Genomic DNA, 23,737 nt, shown 5'->3' with positions numbered 1-23,737 from the left:
ACAGTTGAGTGTATTCTTCCCATCTTCCTCCTTATTATTTTCTTATGGACCTGTATAAACAAATCTCTAAGCAGGACCTTCTAGAATATCAGCCATTGAGGCACCTTCTATTTGCATAGATTTTCATAGATATAATGAAGCTATCTATGGCAAGGTAGCTCAAGTATTTATCAGTGATAAGCTAAAATCCTTTGGAAGTAACTTTGTGTATTTTTATTACAGGTAAATTGGGATATTCACATTGTACAGAAACAGAGGTAAGAGAAATACTCAAATATTTATTAGTAAAGTAGCTTTACAGTTCTTTAGATTAACTTAAGTATTGAATTATATCTCATGGGTTTTGGTCTTCTGAAAACGTTGTGTTGAGAGCAGGTATACATCTTTTACATTTAAGAAGAGTAAAATGTGAAAAAATCAGTTATCTTCCCAATATATATATGTGTATGTGTGTATGGTTTTTTTTTAGGATTTTATTTTTAAGTAATCTGCACACCCAGTGTGGGGTTCAAACTCCCAACCTTGAGATTAAGAGTTGCATGCCCCACTGAATGAGTCAGCCAGGCCACCCCGCTTGCCCATATTTTTAAAATGCCAGCATGTGTTAAAAAGATTAGCTTAATCATGGCTTTAAAATTTTCTCATGTTATTATGTGTGAAATTGAGATACTAAGATTCAGAGCCCTTAATAAGAAATAGTTCAAGTTCAGTTTTTTTCATAATCTAATGTGTCATAATAAATATATCATTTAGATGTGTTGAGCTCCTCTGGAGCTACCTTGGTGTAGGAAAAAAAATAGGGGCTTGGAAACAGTATTTCAGTAAGTTCAATAATGAATTAAATGCTTTGTTATTTGTATAAATAGGTTTAGTACTTTTTAATAATTTAGTTCAAAATTCTGATAGTGAACCTTAAGGAATTTCCACATGATTCTGCATTCCTTGCAGGAGTTTCAAGGGTAGCACTGAGATGCAGTGGTAGCATCCATGAAGTATGTACATCTGGTGTTCTTTTCAGATACTGTTGCATCATTTTTACATTAGGAGTCTTGGGTCTTTGTTGATGGCAATGCCTAAATAAAGGATTTAAGAAGTTATTTTTCTAATTTCATAATGCGTCTACATGTTGATGTGGATTTTAGTAAATTTCAACTGTTTTAAGTAAAATGCAAGCTTCCTAAGGGATTGTATTGTGTAATAAAGAAGCAAAAATAATTTCTTTTTTGCATTCAGAACTTCTACCACTTTGTATTTTCAACTTTGGAAGTAGAGATAATTTTTTTTCCAAAGTAACTCTAAAAATAAGAAAGAACTTCATTATTTTTAAAGTAGAACTTAATATTTTTATATTGTGAGAGTTTTTGGTGTACTGTTCAATGTAATATAAAGGAATGGGATTTGATTTGAGTCAGAAAATATAACTTCTGTCTGGTTTCTGATATGCATCTTTCTAGCTATGTAATTTTGAGCTGTTTTTTCTCCTGCTGTCCTACAACTTTGGCTTTCTTATGTATAAAATGTTAATCATAATTCCTATTGACCTCATGGGTTATGTGAAATTTTAAAGAGCAGGTATATGTGAAACTGTTATACAAACCCTGGAGACACTGTTTTATACACACACACCCAGACACATATGTATATCAGGATGACTATGTCTCATTATTCTGTCTTATTATGTTGTAGTATGATAAAATCAGCATTGTCGTAGCATTTTGTTTAGTACTCGCTTTGTATAGGAATGCCACTCATTTTCTCTCTGTAATCTCCTAATTAGTAGCCCTTATTCTTTGACCTATACCTTGGATAACCAAAAGAATTGGAATCTCAACAACTCTCTTTCAGGATATTTTAAAAATAACTATTTGAAGAGAGAAAATCACAAGAATATAGAAAGTTCAATCCTATTACTTAGTTAACAGTTCAGAGTATTTTCTAGGGGGTGACAGTGATTATAGTTACCTCTGGTGAAGAGACTGGAATTATGGATGGTGATTTATCTCTATTGTTTGGACTTTTTTAAAAAATGAGAACATCTCTGTATTTGTTAATTAAAATAATAAAAAGGAGAGGTGTAGAGTAAGTGGGAACTACTTTTTCAAGAATTTTGGTGACTTCAGAGAAAGGAGACAGCTTAAGTAGAAAGTTTCGTTTTTTAGGGAAGATGGTACATTTGGCGGGGTGGGGGATGTTGGTAGTTAGGGAAGCAAGAGAGAGTAAAGTTGGAATCCAAGTTAGAGAGTGGGTAACTGCTGAAATCAGATGTAGGACTTCCTCTGGTTTGACTAGAGTGGTATTTCTCCAAGTGTGGTGGTAAGGCTCTTGGGGATTCCTGAAACCCTTTCAAGGTCAGACTGTTTTTGAAGTAATATTAAGACGTAATCTGCTCTTCTGCTTTCATTCTCTTGAGGGTATAGTGGTATTTTCCTTGGCTACATGACTGTGTAACTATGAATGTAATACCAGACCTCAGAAGCAAATACAAGATCTAGCTGGCTTTTATTAAGCATGACTTTTAAGAGTTTTCCAAAAAATGTAAAACAATACCACCCTTCTTGTTTCTTTTTTTTAAATAGAGGGTGTTTTTTTCCCATAAAAGTGTTACTTATATTAATGTGTTTAATATTTTTAAATGATTTAAGTGACTTGATTTAAAAATTTCTCAGTTTAAAATTTTAATACAAGAGATGTTGATAGATTATGACTCACACACATAAAAGCTCCTTGGATTCCTCAATAATTTTTAGCATGTAAAAGGGTCCGTAGACCGTAATCTGAGATGCAGACCCCAATCTGTAGATGTGTGGAACTGTGAAGGGCCCTGGAACAGGTGGAGTAGCATGTCGTTTACTCCACGCTGTGGTGCAGGCCTATACCAGGGTGCAGGCCTATACCAGGGTGCGGTGGCTGTGTGTGCTTTGGCCTGGACCCCAGTTCTACCCTTCCGTCACTTCTTGGCCTCAAGATTCTTTATCTGAAAGATAGATTGCTGTGAATGCACAGAGTTTAGCATAAAGCCTGGCTTAATTAATGTAGCCTCTTCTTAGTTGGGAGGTATATAGTTTTCTGGGTTGGAGAAAGTCATCTTCTTAAGCAAGATGCCTAGACCATTAGGAGCCTCAGGGTGACTGGTAGGGAAAGCAAAAATCCCTTTATCTTTCTGGGCCTTCAGGACCCTCATTAAGACGTATAACTAACTGTTCAACTGTGTATTTTAATGGTTTCTGTAGTACATAGAAATCATATTATGAATTATTTTCTAGTTTTACTTTTAATTCTCTTTTTAATACTTTTCCTATATTCAGAAAAACCAAACAAAATTATGAGTTTAGAGAAAGCAAGGGAGGCCATACCTAGGCATTCAGTCAACTTTTATGTGATCTGGTACCTCAAGATAGCTTAATGTTTCTAAAAGATCAAATATTATACCTTATTTCTCACCGTTTGGGAAAAAAATCTTTTTAAAGATTTATTTGAGAGAGAAAGAAAGAGCATATGAGCATGTGGGAGTGGCGGGGGAGGAGCAGAGGGTGAGAATGCCCAAGCAGACTCCCTGTCGAGCAGTGTCCCCCATGCAGGGCTCCATTTCATGACTTATGAGATCATGACCTGAGCCCAAACCAAGAGTCCCATGCTCAACTGACTGAGCTACCCTACTCAGGTGCCCCTGTTTGGAAAATTTTTTTTGTGTGAAGATTGTATTATTAGTTTTTAATTTTATTTATTATTTTATTTATTTATGAGGGACACAGAGAAGCCGAGACCTAGGCAGAGGGAGAAGCAGGCTCCATGCAGGGAGCCTGACATGGGATTCAATCCCTGGACCAGGGACCACGCCCTCAGCTGAAGACAGACATTCAACTGCTGAGCCACCCAGGTGTCCCTGGAAAATTTTTTTAATGTACTCAATTATACCAGTAGTTTCTAGCATTTGAACTCATTAAGGAAAATTTTTCATATAATTTGGTTCAAAAGACAAAAATTTTTACTTTAATAGGCAATTTAATTTTTTCCTACATCTCTTCCATTTTTTGAAAGTATAATTTACATACAGTAAAATTTACCCTTTTCAATTACAGTCTTTCAAATTTTGACAGATACTCAGTTGTGCTAACCGTCTCCATAATCAAGTTCTGTCATTCCCCAAACTCCACGGGTGCCTCTTGGTGGTCACTCCCTTACCCTTCACCCCTCCTTTGGGCCCTGTCTACTGCTGATCTGGTCATTTATAAACTCTCAAAAGACTGACCTGTACCTGTGGGTACTTGTCCGTCAAGGAGACAGTTCTGCTTCACAGAGCTTAGGGGAGCTTTTTACTCTCATTTTACAAGTTTTTCTTACTGCCATTATTTAAATAATTTTTGTTACACTTTTGTATTTGAAGAAAGTTGCAAAGCACTTAAAAATGCCACAACATAAAGGATTTAAATTTTTAAGTATTTTAATTGAAGCATTTTCATTGTTGTAAATTTTTAGATTTCATCACGTTCCTGTTTTCTATTAACCACCACTAATTATGAGGCACTGAGGCCTTTTCCCTTTAGCAGGAAAGGTTAAATGAATAACTAGAACAATCCTGTTCCTGTGGTAGATGAGCTGTGTTTTAAGTGGAATAAAGCATTATATAAAGTTAAATTAACTTTTGTCAGTACTTTAATCTTGATAAAGCTTGTTTATAAAAATTGTAGCATAGCAGAAAAATATAATCTTTAATGAGGGAAACTTTCTTCCTCACATCTTAGGAATAGATTTTACATATACTGAATATAACATTAATTTAATCCTCATAACAAATTTAGAAACAAACTCTAGAAAGCAAAAGAATAGAGAGGTTATGTAACTTGCCCAAGGCCATATAGCCAGCATGTTGCAGAACCACTTCCCTTTACCTTTCATTTGTTTGTCTTTATCCAGCCTTTGTTTATCTGCATTGTAAGGCATCTGCATAGTGCTAAAAATTAGTTTAGTGCCCCACGTGGGGCAGTGAAATGACTGATGTCTCATTATTCTGTATGTGTCTCTTACCTGTGACTACAGTTCCTGGCATTGTGTAGCCAGGGGACTGTTGTCCTGCTCAATGGTAGAGTGGGCGAAGGAATGATTGTAGTCCCTAAGCCCCTCCCTCTGGGCCCTCCACGGGTTAGATGAACATAGAGTTCTGTACTATAGTATATAGTAATTTGTGAAGTAGTCTGATTCTAACTTAATCAGGATGACTCAAGAGTTGTTCTATATATTTGAAACTGCTGGGAAACTAGACCTAGAATTAGTCTGCCTTGTAGGGGAACCCAAAGATCTTGAGAATGAGCCAAGAAATATATCAGAGTTAGTGTCTTGTACTTACTCCATTCTGATTATCTACAGTTTTTGCCACAAACAGGACTATATGAAATTTTTTTGTTTCCTGAGCAGCCAAATAAACTGCCAAAGGTAGTATGTGGGAGTTTGCTGCTCTAACATAGTATTTAAAAATTCCCATTTTGTGTTTAGCTAAATCAGCCTACTTCCCTTTGATTTCACCTCTGGCTCATGCACTCTGTGGCAGTTGGGTAAGATCTTTTGTAATTGACATTTGATAGCCATTAGTTGATTTTAAAAGTAACTCAAAAATGTAACTTGAAGTAGTATGTACAGTTGACTCTTGAACAGCATGAGGCTTAGTTGAAAATTCATGTGTAACTTTTGACTCCCCAGAAAGTTAATTGCTGATAGCTTACTGTTTATTGGCCAGAAACCTTACCAATACCATAAACAGTCAATTAACAGAGACCTTTTATACGTATTATATACTATATTATTATTATTATTATAATAAAGTAATAGAAAATGTTAAAGTCATAGGAGAAAATACGTTTATAGTATTGTACTATATTTAATTGAAAAAATACAGTATAGGGATCCCTGGGTGGCGCAGTGGTTTAGCGCCTGCCTTTGGCCCAGGGCACGATCCTGGAGATCCGGGATCGAATCCCACGTCATGCTCCTGGTGCATGGAGCCTGCTTCTCCCTCTGCCTGTGTCTCTGCCTCTCTCTCTCACTGTGTGCCTATCATAAATAAATTAAAAAAAAATAAAAAAAATACAGTATAAAGGGACCCATGCAGTTCCAACCCATTTATTCAAGGGTCAGCTATAATATTTTTATGAAAATATTTGCATTTATGCATAATTTTAATTGCATAATGAGCCTATTTAAATGATTGTGAAATTAGTATTAAATACCAAACTAAATCTTAAAGCTGAAACAAAAAGACAATTACTGTCAGATCTGCTCTTTCAGCAGAAGGCCTTTTCTGATTTTAGGCCTTACTTTAAGGTTTTATAAATGGAATTGCAGGACAAGAAGTTAAAATAATGATGTATGTTCTATAAAAGGATTAGAAGAATAAGCTCCATTAACTGCTGGTAACAACAGCTTTTTCTCCTTGGTCAGCAGGCCCAAGAAATGGGAAGGATGCTCACATTCTGCTTCCTGTGCTTTTGTTTTGTGTGTGTGTGTGTGTGTTTTAGGATTTTTTTTGTTTTGTTTTGTTTTTGCTTCCTGTGCTTTTGGATTAAAAAAACCCCAAACATACCTGAATTTACATGGCTTTTTGATTGACTTTAAGTGGTTGGAAATTAGTTTGTGTCCTCAGAGTAAGTTGTGTCTACCTCTGAGTTGCTGATTCTAAGTGTGTTAGTAGAGGTTGGTAGTGACTTATTAATGGTGTGATAAATAGATAATATCCTTAGATTACCATGTGTCATCAGATAGAGACCAGCACATTATGTTATTACTTGTTAGGTTTGAGATTCAGTTCTCGCTCCCTGCCTCTCTCCTTCTCCCTGCCCTTTTCTCCCTTCCTCCTTTCTCCTCTCTCTCATAACATTTATTATCAAAATGTCTGTGTTCTAGTGATAGATGTCTTAAATACAACATGTTTTGACCAGAGGATACAGAATTTATACAAGTAGTGCTCCTTTGTATAGTTTTTACTATATTAAAGGACCAATAACAGGATTTTAGAATAACCCAAATTATCTGGGAGTAAACATAGTATTCTTGAAGGAGCAGAAAGTTTACCCTGCAGGTATCTGAAGCACCTCTATGTACTTTGATGATAGAGTAGGAAGTTTTCTTAATGATTCACCTTATCAGGAAGCTATATCAATCTGCCTTAGTTAAAAGTTTAAATATTTAATAAAATAGTATTTTTCAGCACAGACACTACAGTGCTGAAGGATCAAAGTGGGAAGGGCCTAGGTACTTGTTCAAAGTACCTTTAATCTTTGCAGAAATGATATGTATTTGTTGTAAAAATTAGAACATCACAGAACGATACTAAGAAGAAAGTAACACTTTATATCCTACCATCTAGTGGTAATGGCCGTTTATTCTTTTAGACATTTCTTCCCATATTTACATAACGAAGTTGACTTCCTCATTGAGCATCCGTTGTGTGCTACTCTCAGAGATACATGTGTCTTTGCATAAAAGATACTTGGCTTTAAGAAATTAGCCAGACTGAGGGAGAAGGTTTAGATACATGAATGGATATTTCCAGGCAGAAGAAAGTCACAGTTAGGACTTTTATTTATTTATTTATTCATGAGACACAGAGAAGCAGAGACACAGGCAGAGGGAGAAGCAGGCCCCATGCAGGGAGTCCGACATGGGACTCAGTCCCTGGTCCCCAGGATCACACCCTGGGCTGAAGGTAGTGCTAAACCACTGAGCCACCTGGGTTAGCCACAGTTAGGACTCTTAAGAGATCAAACGGTTTTTGAAACTGACAGAACACCAGGATGTCTGAAGCATAGAGAAATGTGAGGGAGAGTTGTAGGAAATGTAGGGAAGGCAAGGTGGTGCTGGGTCTTACAGGTCATATTAAAGATAAGACATAGATTCAGTTTCTCTTCAAGAGAAGAAACCTTTCTGTCTGAAATTTTCTTCTGTTTCCTAAGGTCATTCTTTTTTCAATGTGCATTCTTCATTTGCTGTTTGCCTGTATTCTTCTTTCAAGAAGTATTGTTATATATGTATTTTATCAGTTTATTGCATCATTTCATGAAATTGTTATTGTACGTATAAGTGCTATTGATTGCATGGGTTTGGGAACAAACCTTACAAAATTTAAGTATAAGCATGTTTAAGGTAAGCATATGGCTCACCTGGTGCCTACTCATGGCTAGTAGTTGTCGTGGAGACCAGTCAGCATAATCTAGAGGGACTGGGGAGTGTGAGATGGATACTTAGCTAGAGAGAGGCTAAGCGAGCTTCACTGTTTTGTACAGTGTCTCTTGTCATCCCTCAATTTGATAGAGATTTTTATTGCATTTGGCAGATACTGTAAAATACAGTTTAAAAAACTCTATCAGTAAAAATAGGTAATTGGTGTTTTGATAATTCCCTAATTTTTTTTGATGATAATGCTTTCTTAATTTTTTGTGACAGCTTTATCAAGGTGTAATTCACAGAATATAAGTCAGCCATTTAAAGTGTGTAATTTAATGTTTTTGGTATATTCACAGAATTAATGTAACCATCACCACACTCCCTTTTATAACATTTTTGTCACCTCTGAAAGACATCCAGTACCTTCAGCTATCATCCAGCATTCCTCAGTACCACCACCCCAAAGAACAACTAATTTAATTTCTATCTCTATAGATTTGCCTATTCTGGATATTCCATATAAGTGGATTATATAATATAATAAGTGGTCTTTTGTGCCTGACTTACTTTAGCACAGTGTTTTCAAGGTTCATCCATGTAATAGCATGTATCACTACTTCATTTCTTTTTACTGCTGAATATCCAACTATAAGGATATGCCGTATTTTGTGTATCCTTTCATTAGTTGATGGACATTTGAGTCACTTCCACCTTGGCTGTTATGAAGAATGCTCCTATAAACATTCTTTGACAAGGTTTTATGTGGACTGAGTTTTGATTTCTCTTGGTTATATGCCTAGGAGGAGAATTGTTGGGTCAACTGGTAATTCTGTGTTTTAACTTTTGAGGAACAGCCAAACTGTTTACCAAAGTAGCTCCATCATTTGACATTCCTACCTGGCAGTGTTTGAAGGTTTTGATTTCTCCACATCCTCACCAATACCTGCTGTTATGTGACTTTTTGATTCTGGCTATCCTGGTGGGTATAAAATGGCATCTATCTCATTTGGTTCTGATTTGCATTTCCTTGATTATTAATGCTTTTGAGCATGTTTTCATGTGTTCATTGGCCATTTGTGCATCTTTCTGTTCATCTTTGCCTATTTTTAAATTGGGTTGTTTATCTTTCTATAGTTGTGATAATTCTTTATGTATTCTAGATTGAAGTCCCTTATCAGATATGTGATTTGTAAATATTTTCTCCTATTCTGTGGGCTTTCTTTTCATTTTCTTGATAGTATACTTTTAAGCACAAAAGTTTTAATATTGATGAAGTTTAAGGTATCTATTTTTTCTTTTGTTGTTTGTTGTTTTGGTATCTTAAGAATCTATTGCCAAATGGAGATCATGAACATTTACTTTGTGTTTTCCTCTTAAGAGTTTTATAGTCTTGGCTCTTATACTTTGCTGGTCTTTGATCCATCTTCAATGAATTTTTGCATAGGATCTGAAGTAAATAAGTGACCAACATCATTCTTTTGCTCATGGATATCCAGTTGTCCTAGGACCATTTCTTAAAGAGACTGTTTTTTCCTCTTAAATAGTCCTGGCACCCTTGTCAGATATCAGTTGACCATATATCTCTGGGTTTATTTCTGGACTCACAGTTCTGTTCTGTCATGCCAATGCCATGCTGTCTTAATCAATTTCCATTTCTTCATAGTAAATTTTGAAATCCAAAAGTATGAGTCTCCTAGACTAGTTCTTTTTCAAGACTATTTTGGCTCTCCTGGGTCCCTTGTATTTCTTATTTTATTTTTAAAGATTTATTTATTTATTTGTTCATGATAGAGAGAGAGAGAGAGAGAGAGAGAGAGAGGCAGACACACAGGAGGAGGGAGAAGCAGGCTCCATGCCGGGAGCCCGACGTGGGACTCGATCCCAGGACTCCAGGATTGCGCCCTCGGCCAAAGGCAGGCGCTAAACCGCTGAGCCACCCAGGGATCCCCGGTCCCTTGTATTTCTGTATGACTTTTAGATCAGCTTGTAAATTCTACAGAGAAGCTAGGTGGGATTCTGATACGAATAGCATTGAATCTGTAGATGCCTTTAGGTAGTATTGCCTTTTAACAGTGCTAAGCATTCCAATCCATGAACATAGGATGTCTTCCCATTTACTTAGAAGTTCCTCAGTTTTTTTCAATGACTTTTTAGTTTTCTGAGTTTAAGTTTTCTTCTTACATTGTTAAATTTATGGGTAAAAATGTAAAATACTTAATTCAGACATTTTTCAAGTACTTCCATTTATAGACTCCATGCTAGATGTAGGGAATGCAGTGCTGTCCTTAAGAATTTTTATGTTGCTTGAGTACTGCCTTTATAAAATAAAAAAAATGTTGGTTTATTAGTAATTTTAGTAAAAAGTACCACATGGTTTTACATAACTGAGGAAGAGATCAGAACCTGAGCTTGTTTGATCAAACCACATTCTTTCTAGTTTTACTTTCTTCTTCCCATAGTTGTTGAATTAAAATACTTGCCCTCTAGCCACACAGAGTAGCAAATGAACACAGTTGTAGCAGTCAAAAATATTTAAAAAATATCTCTCAAAAGATCTTGTAGTGGATCCGTTTTAAAAGTTATAACAACACTTAATAAAATTTTCAAAATTTCCTTAAATTTTTTTCAATTGCCTCATTCCTTATAGCTTTTTTGGAGCTCTCCCCTTACATCTACCCTCACACAAAACCACCTCACCCATCCTGGAGCCCTTTTCCTGGAGCCCATCGTGTCTGTCATCTTCACTCTCCCCTGTATTCTTTCCATTTCAGCTGGTACCTATATTCCCCACTCCAAAAGAGAGTCCTGAATCACGGAGGGATGTCCTTTTCCTTGCCCCGATCCTATCCTCTTTTTCCTGACATTGATCTCATGTCTTTCTTCTGGATAGTCTCCGTTCTGTACTGTGACATTTTAGAAACTGGCCTGACAAAAGTAAAATTCTCCATGGATACTGGGGAAGGGAGAGAAGCTGATACATGGCCTTAAAAAGACCATGCTGTGCAGCCTCTCTATTTTGCCTTTTTTTTTTTTTTTAAGATTTTATTTATTCATGAGAGACACAGAGAGAGGCAGAGACATAGGCAGAGGGAGAAGCAGGCTCCCTGCAGGGAACCTGATGCAAGACTCAATCCGGGACTGCAGGATCATGCCCTGAGCCAAAGGCGCCCAACTGCTGAGCCACTCAGGCGTCCCATCTATTTTGCTTTGATCGTGTTGATTATATGAATATGAGTCTCAATTCTTTTTTTTTTTTTCTTTTTTTTTGCTCTGAGTTGAGCTCCTTCCCTTTTTTCCTGTGGCTGCCCTTATATTTCACTGTCCATAGGGGAAAGTGATACCTTTTTGATAGGGCAGAAAACAAAAGACTGTGGGCACTGGCTCTAATTTGGCATTGTTTTGGACACAAATACTCTCCCTTTAATCTAGAGGCAACACTTCCTATTTCCTTAAAATGTTATTTACATAAATTTTGCCTTATTAAACTTGGGATTTTATTTTTTCCTTCTGTATAGTTAATAAAATTAGGTGGTTAATACCACCAAGGTAGTAAAAAGGAGCAAGACAGTCATCATTTGCATGATTTGATACTTTTCTTATTATTTTCAAATATACTATTTTGTAACTACTCTGTAGCTTACACAGGAAAGATTGAATAAATTAATTAAAAACAGGTCAACAATCTGTATTTGTGACATGGGCCTGGGGTTTCATAGTATAGGCCAGTAGATATGACCTTTAATAGGGACTGCCAGGAAGCGTTGGAGGTGGCTGCTGCTGTTTTTACAGAGGCCATGGTTACCAGACCTGACTTTACCTTGGTCAGTGAAGGGATAAGAGGAGAACAGAATGCTTAGAGGGAAGGAGCTGGCCAAAGAAATGAAGGAGATTGTGAAACTTACTTAAAATATCTAGTCAAAGAGCTAGTTATGTTTCTGTTTTAAATTTCTTTGTTCTGGAAGGAACACAGGCTCGATTAAGAATGGGAGATGGAGAGAATTCTGCAACCCATGACCAGCTATAAAAGGTTGCTAAGGAGATCCCTTTGAGAAGGAGCAGTATTTAAATGATTTGTTCCTGAACTCCTTCTAAAGGCCCGAAATGAAAGGCAGAGGGTGCTTTATTTCACTCCTTTAACATTTTAGGAAGCAAGTAAAGCAAGACTCTTTCCTTAAACACAGAAATCATTTGGTGTGGATAAAATTAATTTATGTTCTGTTAATGTTAAAGCTGTAAATATTTTATTGAAGTACAGGGCAGTGAGAAACGTATGGCTGGTAAACTTTCACAGATAGTGAAGTGATAATGTTGTGTTTTGATGCCAATTACCAATTAAGTATAATTTATTATTATACTTGGAAAATGTCATCTTAAAAATTTTAATTTCACATGAAGGTCAAAGTGATAATTTCAAAGCATTACAGAGATTTTATTTAGTTTCTGCTTTTAATTGCATGTTGTATTCCATCTTCTTTCCCACCTTCCTGTTATTTATTTATTTATTTATTTATTTATTTATTTATTTATTTATTTATTTACCTTCCTGTTATTTAAACAAAAACTAAGGATAGAAATTTAGGGATGAAGGAGCCATTCTGTTCAGAACTGTTTAGAGCAGTGCCACCCAATAGAAATACAGTGGAATAGGGATCCCTGGGTGGGGCAGTGGTTTAGCGCCTGCCTTTGGCCCAGGGCGGGATCCTGGAGACCCGGGATCGAATCCCAGGTCGGGCTCCCGGTGCATGGAGCCTGCTTCTCCCTCTGCCTGTGTCTCTGCCTCTCTCTCTCTCTCTCTCTCTGTGTGACTATCATAAATAAATTAAAAAAATGAATTAAAAAAAAAGAAATACAGTGGAATATATGTAATTTAAATGTTTCTAGCAGTCACATTAAAAAGGAAAAAGAAACAGCTGCAATTAATTTCCATGACATATTTTATCTAACCCAGTGTATCTAAAACATTATCATGTCAACATGTGATCAGTATGAAACATGTGATCAGTATGAAAATTATTAATGAACATATATTTTTGATACTTAAGTCTTTCAAATCTGGTGTGTATTTTACTTCAGCACTTCTCTCAGTTTGGCCTACTCACACTTGGTTAAAAAGAGTAGGGAGAAGAAGGAATAGAAATGTTTAAGAAATGGGAAACTTGAAGGAATCAGAAAAGTTTTAGTCCTGAATCATCTTTAAAAAATCTGTGAGGCTCAGTGGGGAGTAAATAACAACATAGTGAGGGGCTTGTGTAAAAGTAAGGAGTAGATGCATATTCTCAAGGATACTGCATAGATTCTAGGTAGGCATGGGGTAGAGAGGTTTATGGACCTCCGAAATTAACCTGCTTAAGAAGTTGAAATGTGAGGGTAAGTGGTGAGGGAGAGTGAAAAGAACATAGGATCAATGGATTGTAGATTCTGGTGGAGTTGATACTAGAGTCAGATACTAGAAGGAGCTAGCTAGAAAGTTAAGGGAGGTTATCAAAGAGAGGTACCCTGAAATTGAAGCAATGGAAAGTCACAGTTAACTGGTAATGAGGTCTGGGGTATTGCTGTGACAAGGAATGCCTGATGTCCTCCAGAAGAAAGATAAAAGGAGAGGTCACAGAAGTAAGAGGCTGAGGTATTGAGAGGGTCATTTAACATCACCAAGAATTAAGAGGGGAGAATGACAGGAAACCAGCAGCTAAAATTGTTGAGCTAGGGGGTGCCTGGGTGGTTCAGTTGATTAAGTGTCCACCTTGGGCTCAGGTCATGGTTCCAGGGTCCTGGGACCAAGACCCATAGCAGGCTCCCTGTTTAGTGGAGAGTCTGCTTCTCCCTCTCTTTCTGTCCCTTCTACTTCTCTCTCTCTCATAAATAAAATCTTAAAAAAAATAAAATTATCAAGCTATGATGAAATAACTGGGGGCTTTATAGATGGCAGCAAAAGGGAGGGAGAGTAGGTATATGTATATGGTCTGGTGATGTAAGAGGCTTTAGGGAGGAAGGGAGAATGTGTGAGGAAGCATCAGGGAGAGCAAGGAGGACATCTCCAATTTTAGTCCCAGTGATTTGAGGATTATCACAGAAAGAACAGCCAGGAACAACATTGCCCTCTAGGAAGATTCATGTTTAGGTTAGAGCAAGAAGGTGAAGCGGATCATTCAGAGAAAATGAAGATACAGGGTATTGTTAGCTCTGGAGAGCACGATGGAAGGGATTCAGGAGTTGGGGAGGGGTGAACTACAGGCCTAGAAGAGAGGAATACAGAATTGGGGAAATGGTCCATTATAGTATAAAGCAAATTATAAAACAGGTACCTAATGATCCAATATTTATTTAAAAAATATGCAGAGGACAAATATATTAATCTGATAGCAGTGATTGCCACTGAGGCATATGTATATATGTTCTTTTACATTGCTTATATTTTTTAACATTTCTAATGTGTATGTTTTGCTTTTGTGATAAGAAAACAAAGGTACATCATGGGCATATTTGTGTGGGAGAGGGTGCTGTGAGGTGAACAGCTCTAAAACTGGAAACACACATTTTGCTTTTGTAGTCATGAGTGACTGCAGCACTCTGTTCCATTCCTCCATCCAGACCCAAGTCCAGTCCCATGACTGAGCTAGATGGGGGCCGGGGGAGCCAGAGCCGGGCTCATTGCCTTAAGGGCCTGGCCACAATTCAAGAGTGATAGTTAGCTGATTCCCATAAAATTTAATTTAGGGATCTCAGTTTTCAGCCAGGAGAGAAAAGTAAAATCAAGTTGAGCCAGGAAGCATCTATTGAAGGCAACTTGAAAGAAACGTAGGATGTAAGGGAAAGTTAGCTGTTACAGGCCATTCTTAAAAGATAAATTGCTATTGCTTTTAAAGCTTTTCCATGAATATTGTTGAATTAGCATAATCCATTTTCAAGAAACAGGACCTTGTGATTGTCACAAGTTACTCAGGCAATTAGAAACTAGGAAGTTTACTCTTCATGAGTCACAGTTAAAGTGTGGTAGCGGAGCTGTCAGATCCAGTGCTGTTCTTATATCAGATGACTGCTGAGATAATGGAAATATTTTCTGAAATTTGTTTACCTTGAGCTAAGTAAAAAGCAAGTTGCATGTCCTAACAAAATTATCTTTTATTCCATTATTCAGCAGGTGGGAGGGTAAGTCAGCGTTTTAATTATGTGTATAGTACTAATAAAAGGGAACATTAGATTGTCAATTATAAAAATCAAGTAATTAAAGGAAAAAATTTTTTACTGGTTTTAATAAGGCAAGCAGCCCTGGAAACAAGCTAGACCAGGAGAGTAGCCTGGATAGATACATAAACACCCCTCTTCGTCCCCCTCCCCGCTCCATAAACATAAAATTTACCATCTTAACCAGTTTTCAGTGTACAGCTCAGTAGTGTTAAGTTGTTAAGTTGTTCTTTCGCAATGGATCTCTAGAACCTTTTCAGCTTGCAAAACTGAAAGTCTGTTCCCATTAAACAACTCCGCATTTCCCCTCCCCCAACCCCTGGCATCCATCATTCTGTTTTCTGTCTTTATGAATTTGACTACACTATGTCCCACACCTAAGTGAGATCATAGTTATCTTTCTGTGATTGGCTTGTCCCGCTTGGCGTGACGACCTCAAGATTCATCCATGTGTCAGAATTTCCTTCCTTTTTAAGATTGAATAGTACTTGGTTACGTGTCTATATTTTTTTTATCCATTCATCTGTTGGCAGTCATGTGGGTTACTTCCTCCCCTTGGCCCCTGTGAACAGTACTGCTGTGAACGTGGGGGTGCAGCCATCAGAGACTTGAGCAGTAATGTGATCTGCTCTGGCTTTGTTCAGAAAACGCTTGACTCTGGCTCATCCCTTTCACACTGATAGATAAGCATAGACCTGTTTCTGTTCTGTTCCTAATGTACATAAACTGTCTGGCAGTCAAACATTTGAAGAAATAAATGGCAGAACTAAATATACCATGCTGTAGACTCTGGGGACCATTATGTGGTTTACAGTGTGTTAACTCACACATGTATTAGAGCAATGGTCCTTTACTATGTGGGGATCATAGGCCTCATTGAAAATACGATGGAAAACAAACAAAAAAAGAGAAAATCTGATAAAAAGTTTGGCATCTTCCTCAAAAAGAAGGCACACAAATATGATAAAAATGTTTACCTACAATGTAAGTAGTTTTGTTTGTTTTTAAGATTTATTTATTTTAGATGGAGAGAGTGCACAAGCGGGAGGGGCAGAGGAACAGGGAGAGAGAATGTCAAGCAGACTCTGTGCTGAGCACAGAGCCCAATTAAGGACCTCAGGGTTCTTAATCTCAGGACCCTGAGGACACGACCTGAGGTGAAAACACGAGGACACCCAACTAACTGTGCCACCCAGGTGCCCCTGGCAATGAGTTCTTGAACTCCTGAGTCCCATGGAAGGACTTTATATATTACTAGGGCAGTGAGTGTTTTTATATTCTTTGCCTTATATTGGTGACTTAGAGTGCTCATCCTACAGTGATATTTGAGATATCATAGATTCAGTCTCTGAGCAGGCAATGCCACTTATACAAATTGTAGGCTACATGGCACTCAACATTTTCATCAACCTTATTTCATGGCAAGACATTTTCCCCAGCCTCTCCTGATTTCAGGTCTCTAGCTGTGCAGAGTCCCTAACTCCTGGCTGCTTCTGGGTACAGAAATCAGGAGACCATAGAAATCTATAGACCTTTATTGTTGTGTTTTCTGTTCTGTTTTGGGTCCATGGACATACTCCTCTTTTGAACATGGCTGTGTCTCAAAAACATTTAAAAAGTTTATCTTCCATTTATTTGGAGTGTATTTATGGAATGACAATCTTAAGAGTGAAGTCACAGAACTACCTTACTGAGAATTTACTTTCACTAAGAATAGTTCACTATGTGAACAAGATCCAGACCCAAAAAACTGCATCTTATGTGATTTTATTTCTAGAAAAGGAAATCTATAGAAACAAAATAGAGGGATGCCTGGTGGCTCAGCAGTTAAGCATCTGTCTTTGGCTCAGGGCGTAATCCTGGGTCTGGGGATCGAGTTCTGCATTGGGCTCCCTGCATGGAGCCTGCTTCTCCCTCTGCCTCTCTCTCTGTGTCTCTCATGAATAAATAAATAAAATCTTTAAAAAGAAAAAAAGAAAATAGATGAGTGATTTCTTGAAGTTGGGAGTTGGAAGAGGAATGAAGAACGGCCATGAAGTTGGTTAAAAAAAAAAAAAATGGCATTTGGAAATCTGATTGTGTTGATGGCTTTGCAATTTTGTAAATTTAATTTTAAAAATCACTGAATTGTATACTTTAAGTGAATTATACCTCAATAAGGCAGGTTTAAAAAAAGTTATGGGATTTGTCATAAGGACTCAGGAGTTAGCTTGAAGAAGCTACCACTGGTCAAATCTGGGAATATTTGAGTAGAAGAATAAATACTGACAGCAGGTAGACTTTGTTGCAGTATAAAATATTCTGAGTTTTTTGACATAAATAATAAATGAATGGCAGAGAGGGGAACGTTCTTTGCACTAGATTACTAACTAATAAATGTAGAAGAAATGATGGTGAACATCATCATTTTCTAAATGTCCTGGCAATATTTGAGTTAGGCAAGAATCCTCGTTATTAAAACTAGCCAATGAAAATTTGCTGAGGACGATGCTGTTGACATAGTTCGGAGGAGCTCCCTATCAGTTAACATGTTGATTTCAAATGGAGAAACAATATCTGGAGAAATTTGGCAGAGCCTCCATAAGTGACTATCTTTACTTTCTTTTACTCTGCAACAATATCCAAAAAATTATTATAACAAATTTAGCCATTTTTTATTTTTATTTTTTTTAAAAGATTTATTTATTTATTTTGGAGGGAAAGAGCATGCATGGCAGGGAGGGGCAAAGGGAGAAGGAAAGAGAGAATCTTAGGCAGGCTCCACGCCCAGTGCGAGCCCAACATGAGACTTGATCTTAGCGCCTTGAGATCATGATCTGAGCCAAAATCAAGAATCAGTTGTTTAACCGACTGAGCTACTCAGGTCTCCCTAAATTTAGCTATTTAAAACAGTTTCATTTATTATATCATAGCTTCTGTGAGTCCGAAATTTCGGCATGTTGGGTCCTCTGCTTGGGGCCCAGTAAGACTCTAACCCAGGTATTAGCCAAGGCTGGGTTACCTGGGGGCTCCACTTACAGAAGGCCCACTTCCTGCGTATATGCTTGTTGGCCGCATTTAGGTCCTTGTGGTTGTAGGACTGATAGCCTGATTTTCGTGCTGGCCAGGGCTGGAGGATGCCCTCAATTCTTAGAGGCTGTGTGTAGTTCCTTGCCTCTCCAGCATGGCCACTTGCTTCTTCATAGCCAGCAAGGAAGAATGGGCTCCAGCAAGGCAGAAGCTACATCTTAGGTAATATAATCATGTACTTAATAAAATACCTTGTCACTTTTGCTGTAGAGGCAAGTCGCAGGTTCTTCCCACACTCAATGGAGGGGGTCAACAGGGTATAAACATCAGCAGGAGATGGGGATCATGGGGCACCTCAGAGTCTGTCTGCTGTGGTGATCAAAATTAACATTATTAGTATACACAAACATCATGTGCGTCCTGTTAGGACACAGTATCATTTCCAAGGTATTCCTGCCAAGTATGTAGAACCCTGGCAAACATGAGGAAGACCAAAAACCTGGCCTATGTTCTTCAAAAGTGTCATTGTCATGGAAGACAAAGGCTGAAGAACTTTCTAGATTAAAGGAGACCGAAGAGACATGATAATAGATGCAGTAGATGGCTCTGGGTTAGGAAAAACAGCTATAAAGGACAGACATACTTTGGGGACAGTTGGTGAAATTCAATATAGACTCTGAATTAGATTGTATCAGTGTAAATTTTCTGACTTTGATAATTGTACGGTGGTCATATAAGATGTCCTTATTTTTAGAAAACAATATTTGGAGAGAGATGGGTATGATCTATGTAATTTAGTCTCAGGCGGTTTCAAAAAATATGTTTGTGTATGTGAGAGAGAACATAAAGGAAATGGGGCAGAATATTAACTGTGCAGGAAATCTTAAGACTATTTTTGAGAATTTTTTGTAAGTTTAAAATTGTATTGAAATGAAAATTTCCAAAAAACTTAAACTGACTTCAATTTCAAGGATATTTATTGTCTCAAAAGCTGTCAGTCCGGAGGGGTGGGCTTCAGGATGGACTTTATGTAGCAGTTCAGCAATCTTACGAAATACCTAGATTCTGTCAACAGCCCACAAAGTGAGCATCATCCTAAAGCTGGTTTTTCCTGAGTTGTCCATGCTTGCCCATAAGGGTCAGGGCTGCATGCTTCTCATTGGGCCCATAAATACCCTTGCTATCTAAGTCAATTTAAGTTTTTTGGAAGTTTTCATTTTGACATAATTTTAAGTTAAGGATATAGTAAAGTCTCACCAATTAAAAAAAAAAGTCCTGTATATCCTTTACCCAGATTTCTTTTTTAAGCATTTATTTATTTGAATGAGAAAGAGAAGGGAGTGTGTGTACACACAGGGGGCAGGGCAGTACTAGATGGGGAGAGAATCTAAAGCTGACTCCTCACTGAGCCAGATACAGGGCTTGAACTCAAAACCCTGAGATCATGACCTGAGCTCAAATCAAGAGTCTCATGCTCAACGGCCTGAGCCACCTAGGTGCCCCAACCCAGATTTTATCCATTCAGGGAGACCATCACTCCCAGAAGTCTTCCAAGCAAATCTTTGTCTCTAAATGACTTAAGTATTGTGACTTTTGCCTGTTCTTGGACCAATACCTGATAATGGCTATGAGATTACAGTGTATATTATTCCAGTGGTATGTGGTTATGTGCATATCTTTTCACTTAATTCATTATGAATATTTTGCATGACATTAAATATTTGGTAATACAGTAATTATATGGCATTAAGTTGTATAATTTACCAGTAGAAGATTGGTAAATTAGGAGTAGAAGATTAGGATTCCAGTTTTTTTTTATATTATAAGTAATGCTTGGGTAAACAAAGTAAATCTTAAATTAGGAATTTATCTTAAGGAAATATACAGAGAATTGGAATAGCTAGATGAAAGGGTATACACATTTTTTAAGACTTGACGTATTTCCAAATTATCTACCAATTGTGCCAATTTATGATCTTACCAGTGATGGGAAAGAATGTTCATTTTCCTGAACATTCAGTGATATGGAGTGTCAATATTTAAAAAATCTTTTTCCAGGGGTGCCTGGGTGGCTCAGTTGGTTAAACATCCAAATCTTGATTTTGGCTCAGGTCATGGTCTCAGGGTTATGAGATTGAGCCCTAACCTATGTTGGGTTCTGGCTAAGGAAGGAGGAGTCTACCTGAGATTCTTTCTCTCTCCCTCCCCCTGCTAGCACTCTCATTCTTTCTCTCTCTTAAAAAAAAAAAAAATCTTTTGAAAAATAAATAAAACTATTTTTCCAAATGGATGGGCAAAAGATGACACTAATCTGTTAGTGCAGTTGAACCTTTTAATGACAATAAAAACTGTATTTTTGATTATGTGTATTATTTTGGCGAGTTGTCTATTCATGTCCTTTGCTTATTTTTCTTTGCGATATTCATCTTCATATTGGTTAAGAGCTCATTATTTAGTATATCTTTTCTCTGTTCTGTTGAATATGTTAGCAATCTTTGTAATCAGTTCCTTGGCCTTTTACATTTATATATTGTATTTTTGGCCCTGTAGAATTTTAAAAAATGGATTCATCTTTGCTCTTAAACATGAGAGAAATCCTTTCCAGACTATTGTCAGATAAATTTATCTGTTAGATTATTTTCCTAGTACTTTTTAAAAATAGATATTTTTAAGTCTTTACCTGAAAATTTGGAGATGGTTCAGTGTGAAGGATATTATTTTTTTTGAAGGGTATTATTTTGTTTTCTAGGACATTAACTAATGATTCTTGTACTTCACTGATTTTATTTTATTTATTTATTTTTTTTACTTCACTGATTTTAAATAGAAAGTTTATCTACTGTATGTTTGCATATACTAAGGTTAATTTATGCCCCTTTTTTGTTATTGCCTTGTCGATTATAAACTACTAACCTTACTTTACTGGCATCAATTTACAGTAAATTATGATAATTTAAAACTTTTTATTTAAACAGATTTTACTGATAACATACTATAACTGCATTTAAAAAGCCTGTACTGGGATCCCTGGGTGGCTCAGCGGTTTAGTGCCTGCCTTTGGCCCAGGGCGTGATCCTGGAGTCCTGGGATGGAGTCCCGCGTCGGGCTCCCTGCATGGAGCCTGCTTCTCTCTCTGCTTGTGTTTCTGCCTCTCTCTCTCTCTATGTCTATCATGAATAAATAAATAAAATCTTTAGAAAAAAATAAAAAATTAAAAAAAGCCTGTACTATTTAAACTTTTGTTAAATTGCTAATTTGGCTCAATGAAGTGTCATTGTTATTTAGGGGGGAAAACCCCAAGTGAACAGTGATTTATTATGTTCCTGGGGTTTGTTTTGTTTTGTTTTGTTTTAGAGAAAGAGAGTGAGTGGGAGGTGAGGGACAGAGGGATAGAGAGAATCTTAACCAGGCTTCACACAAAGCACAGAGCCTGATGCAGGGCTCTCTCTCAGAACCGTAAAATTGTGGCTGAGCTGAGATCAAGAGTTGGACACCTAACCCACTGAGCCATCCCAGGTGCCCCAACAGTGATTTATATTAAAGATATATGGGACAAATACATCCTTGGAAGCAAGTGGTAAAAGAAGTATACTTTTTTCCTCTTCATGGTCATTAAAATGTAGTTTACCTTTTATATATTTTCTAAAGGATACCTTAGCAGAATTCACAATACTGCTTTTATAAAGAACTGAAAATTTGAGGTATTCTAGAAGAAATTATTCCTTCCAACATAATTTGAAAGGCACTTTAGGTTTGAGGTAGCTTATAAACATTGTTAAATTCTTGTTTATATTTTTAAAGACTTATTTTAGATAGCAGGTGGGGAGGGTCAAAGGGAGAGGAAGAGAGAGTCTCACGCAGACTCCATGTTGGGTGTGGAGCCTGATTTGGGGCTTGATTTCATGACCCTGTGATCACGATCTATGCCACCCAGATGCCCCCCCCATTCTAATTTAAAAAAATATATATATATATATATATTTAGGGAGGCATAATTATACCAAATGAATATAAGAAAAATATGTTAGGAGTAAATGATTTAGATGATACTTTGTTTTCTTATACCGTATATTTCACAACTTTTAAATGTCAAAGATAATATACCCTGTAGTTTGGTGACTCAAGCTAGTTTCTTGTGTAAAAATCCAAAGTATGTGGAATCTCTGCTGCCTCTGCACATGCACTGCTGGCCAACACAGCCCCAGCTAAGTCCTCACCCACATCTCCCCTCAAGTGTTGTTCAGACCCATCTGGATATGAGTGAATGGCACTGAGCTTGGGGCAGAGAAGGGGCCTACACATTGAACTATGCAGTCATGTGGGCATCTGTGCCATTTGATTCCACTCTTCTTCCTCCAGCTTGCATATTTAATTATGCCCTCTAGAATGTAGAGCAAGGAAATTAAGCAGCTGTTTCAGGCAGGTGGGCAGATCTAAATAATAATAATAATAGAGACCATATCTACTCTATTTTTTAAATACTTTTAGTGCAAGAGAATCCAGCTGTTGAGGTCATTACTATTTAATTCTCAGTAAATTATTACTATGCATAATTTCCTTTTCTTCTTTCTAAACACTCCTTTGGCAGTTAAACTATTTTGGAGGCCCTAGGATGAAACCATTCATTTGGCAAATGTTCAGAAGTGCCAGGCACAGAGATACAGAGATAACAGTACATTTTCCCCTTAGGTTTTGGCATCAGTTCAGCCTAGGAAAGCCATTCTGGTTCCTACCTGTTTGTGTAAGTCTTCAAAGCCTATCCACAGGTTTATGGCAGTACCCAGTCACAGCTCTCCCACCACAGATTCTTTGTGTTTGTGGGTGATAGCTGGCTCCCTGGGATTTCAAGCCTGTCAGCTTTAGCCCTCTTTCATGCTTGCTCCAGTGCACAGGCCCAGGCAGAGGCATGGCTGCAGTGGGTGGGCTCTCTTTCAACTTGGGAGTTGTAAATAAGCCAAATGGTTGAGAATAACTGTATGTGTGAGACAGGCAGACAGGCTAAAGGAAAGTTGCAAAAATGAAATAGTGTATAGAGGTTTTGAGGTAAGAGATGAAGAAAATGGGATACTCTGGTAGTATAAAGATGTAAGGGAAGAAAAGAAGGAAGATCTGTTATTGGCTAGAATAAAGTAATGGAGTGGCGATGATTGGAGCAGGCTTTTGAGTGGGTCTCTCATCCTTACAGGAGGAGCAGGGCAGGGCATTGCTGCAACTGTGGCATTAGGTTCTCAGAGTTATACTCATCTTCTTAAGGAGCATGTAATGTGTTGTTAGAAAGTAAATGACAAAAGTCATGTTTCCAAACTATAATCTGTGAGTTATTTGCACAATCATTTTAATCAAGATTAACCATGTGTGAACTAAACAGTGTTTTGAAATTAGGTCCAGTGCC

At 37.3% G+C, this 23,737-nt stretch overlaps 1 protein-coding gene across 5 annotated transcripts in view; it reads left to right on the top strand.

Annotated features, from left to right (window-relative positions):
- Positions 1 to 23,737, top strand: part of SPIRE1 (spire type actin nucleation factor 1) — a 204,536-nt gene that overhangs the window by 31,678 nt on the left and 149,121 nt on the right. For all 5 annotated transcript variants that reach the window (XR_005362715.1, XM_038543914.1, XM_038543913.1 and 2 more), the window contains exon 2: positions 223 to 257. Coding sequence is in view for 4 of the 5 variants with exons in the window: in XM_038543914.1 (XP_038399842.1) it covers positions 223 to 257 (35 nt within the window). In the remaining variant the exon portion in view is untranslated. The remainder of the gene's footprint in view (positions 1 to 222; positions 258 to 23,737) is intronic.

Source organism: Canis lupus, chromosome 7 (genome assembly GCF_011100685.1).
Source record: "Canis lupus familiaris isolate Mischka breed German Shepherd chromosome 7, alternate assembly UU_Cfam_GSD_1.0, whole genome shotgun sequence".
NCBI classification, from domain to species: domain Eukaryota; kingdom Metazoa; phylum Chordata; class Mammalia; order Carnivora; family Canidae; genus Canis; species Canis lupus.
Note: the sequence above shows the minus strand (reverse complement) of the source record. Positions and strands in the feature narration are given on the sequence as shown.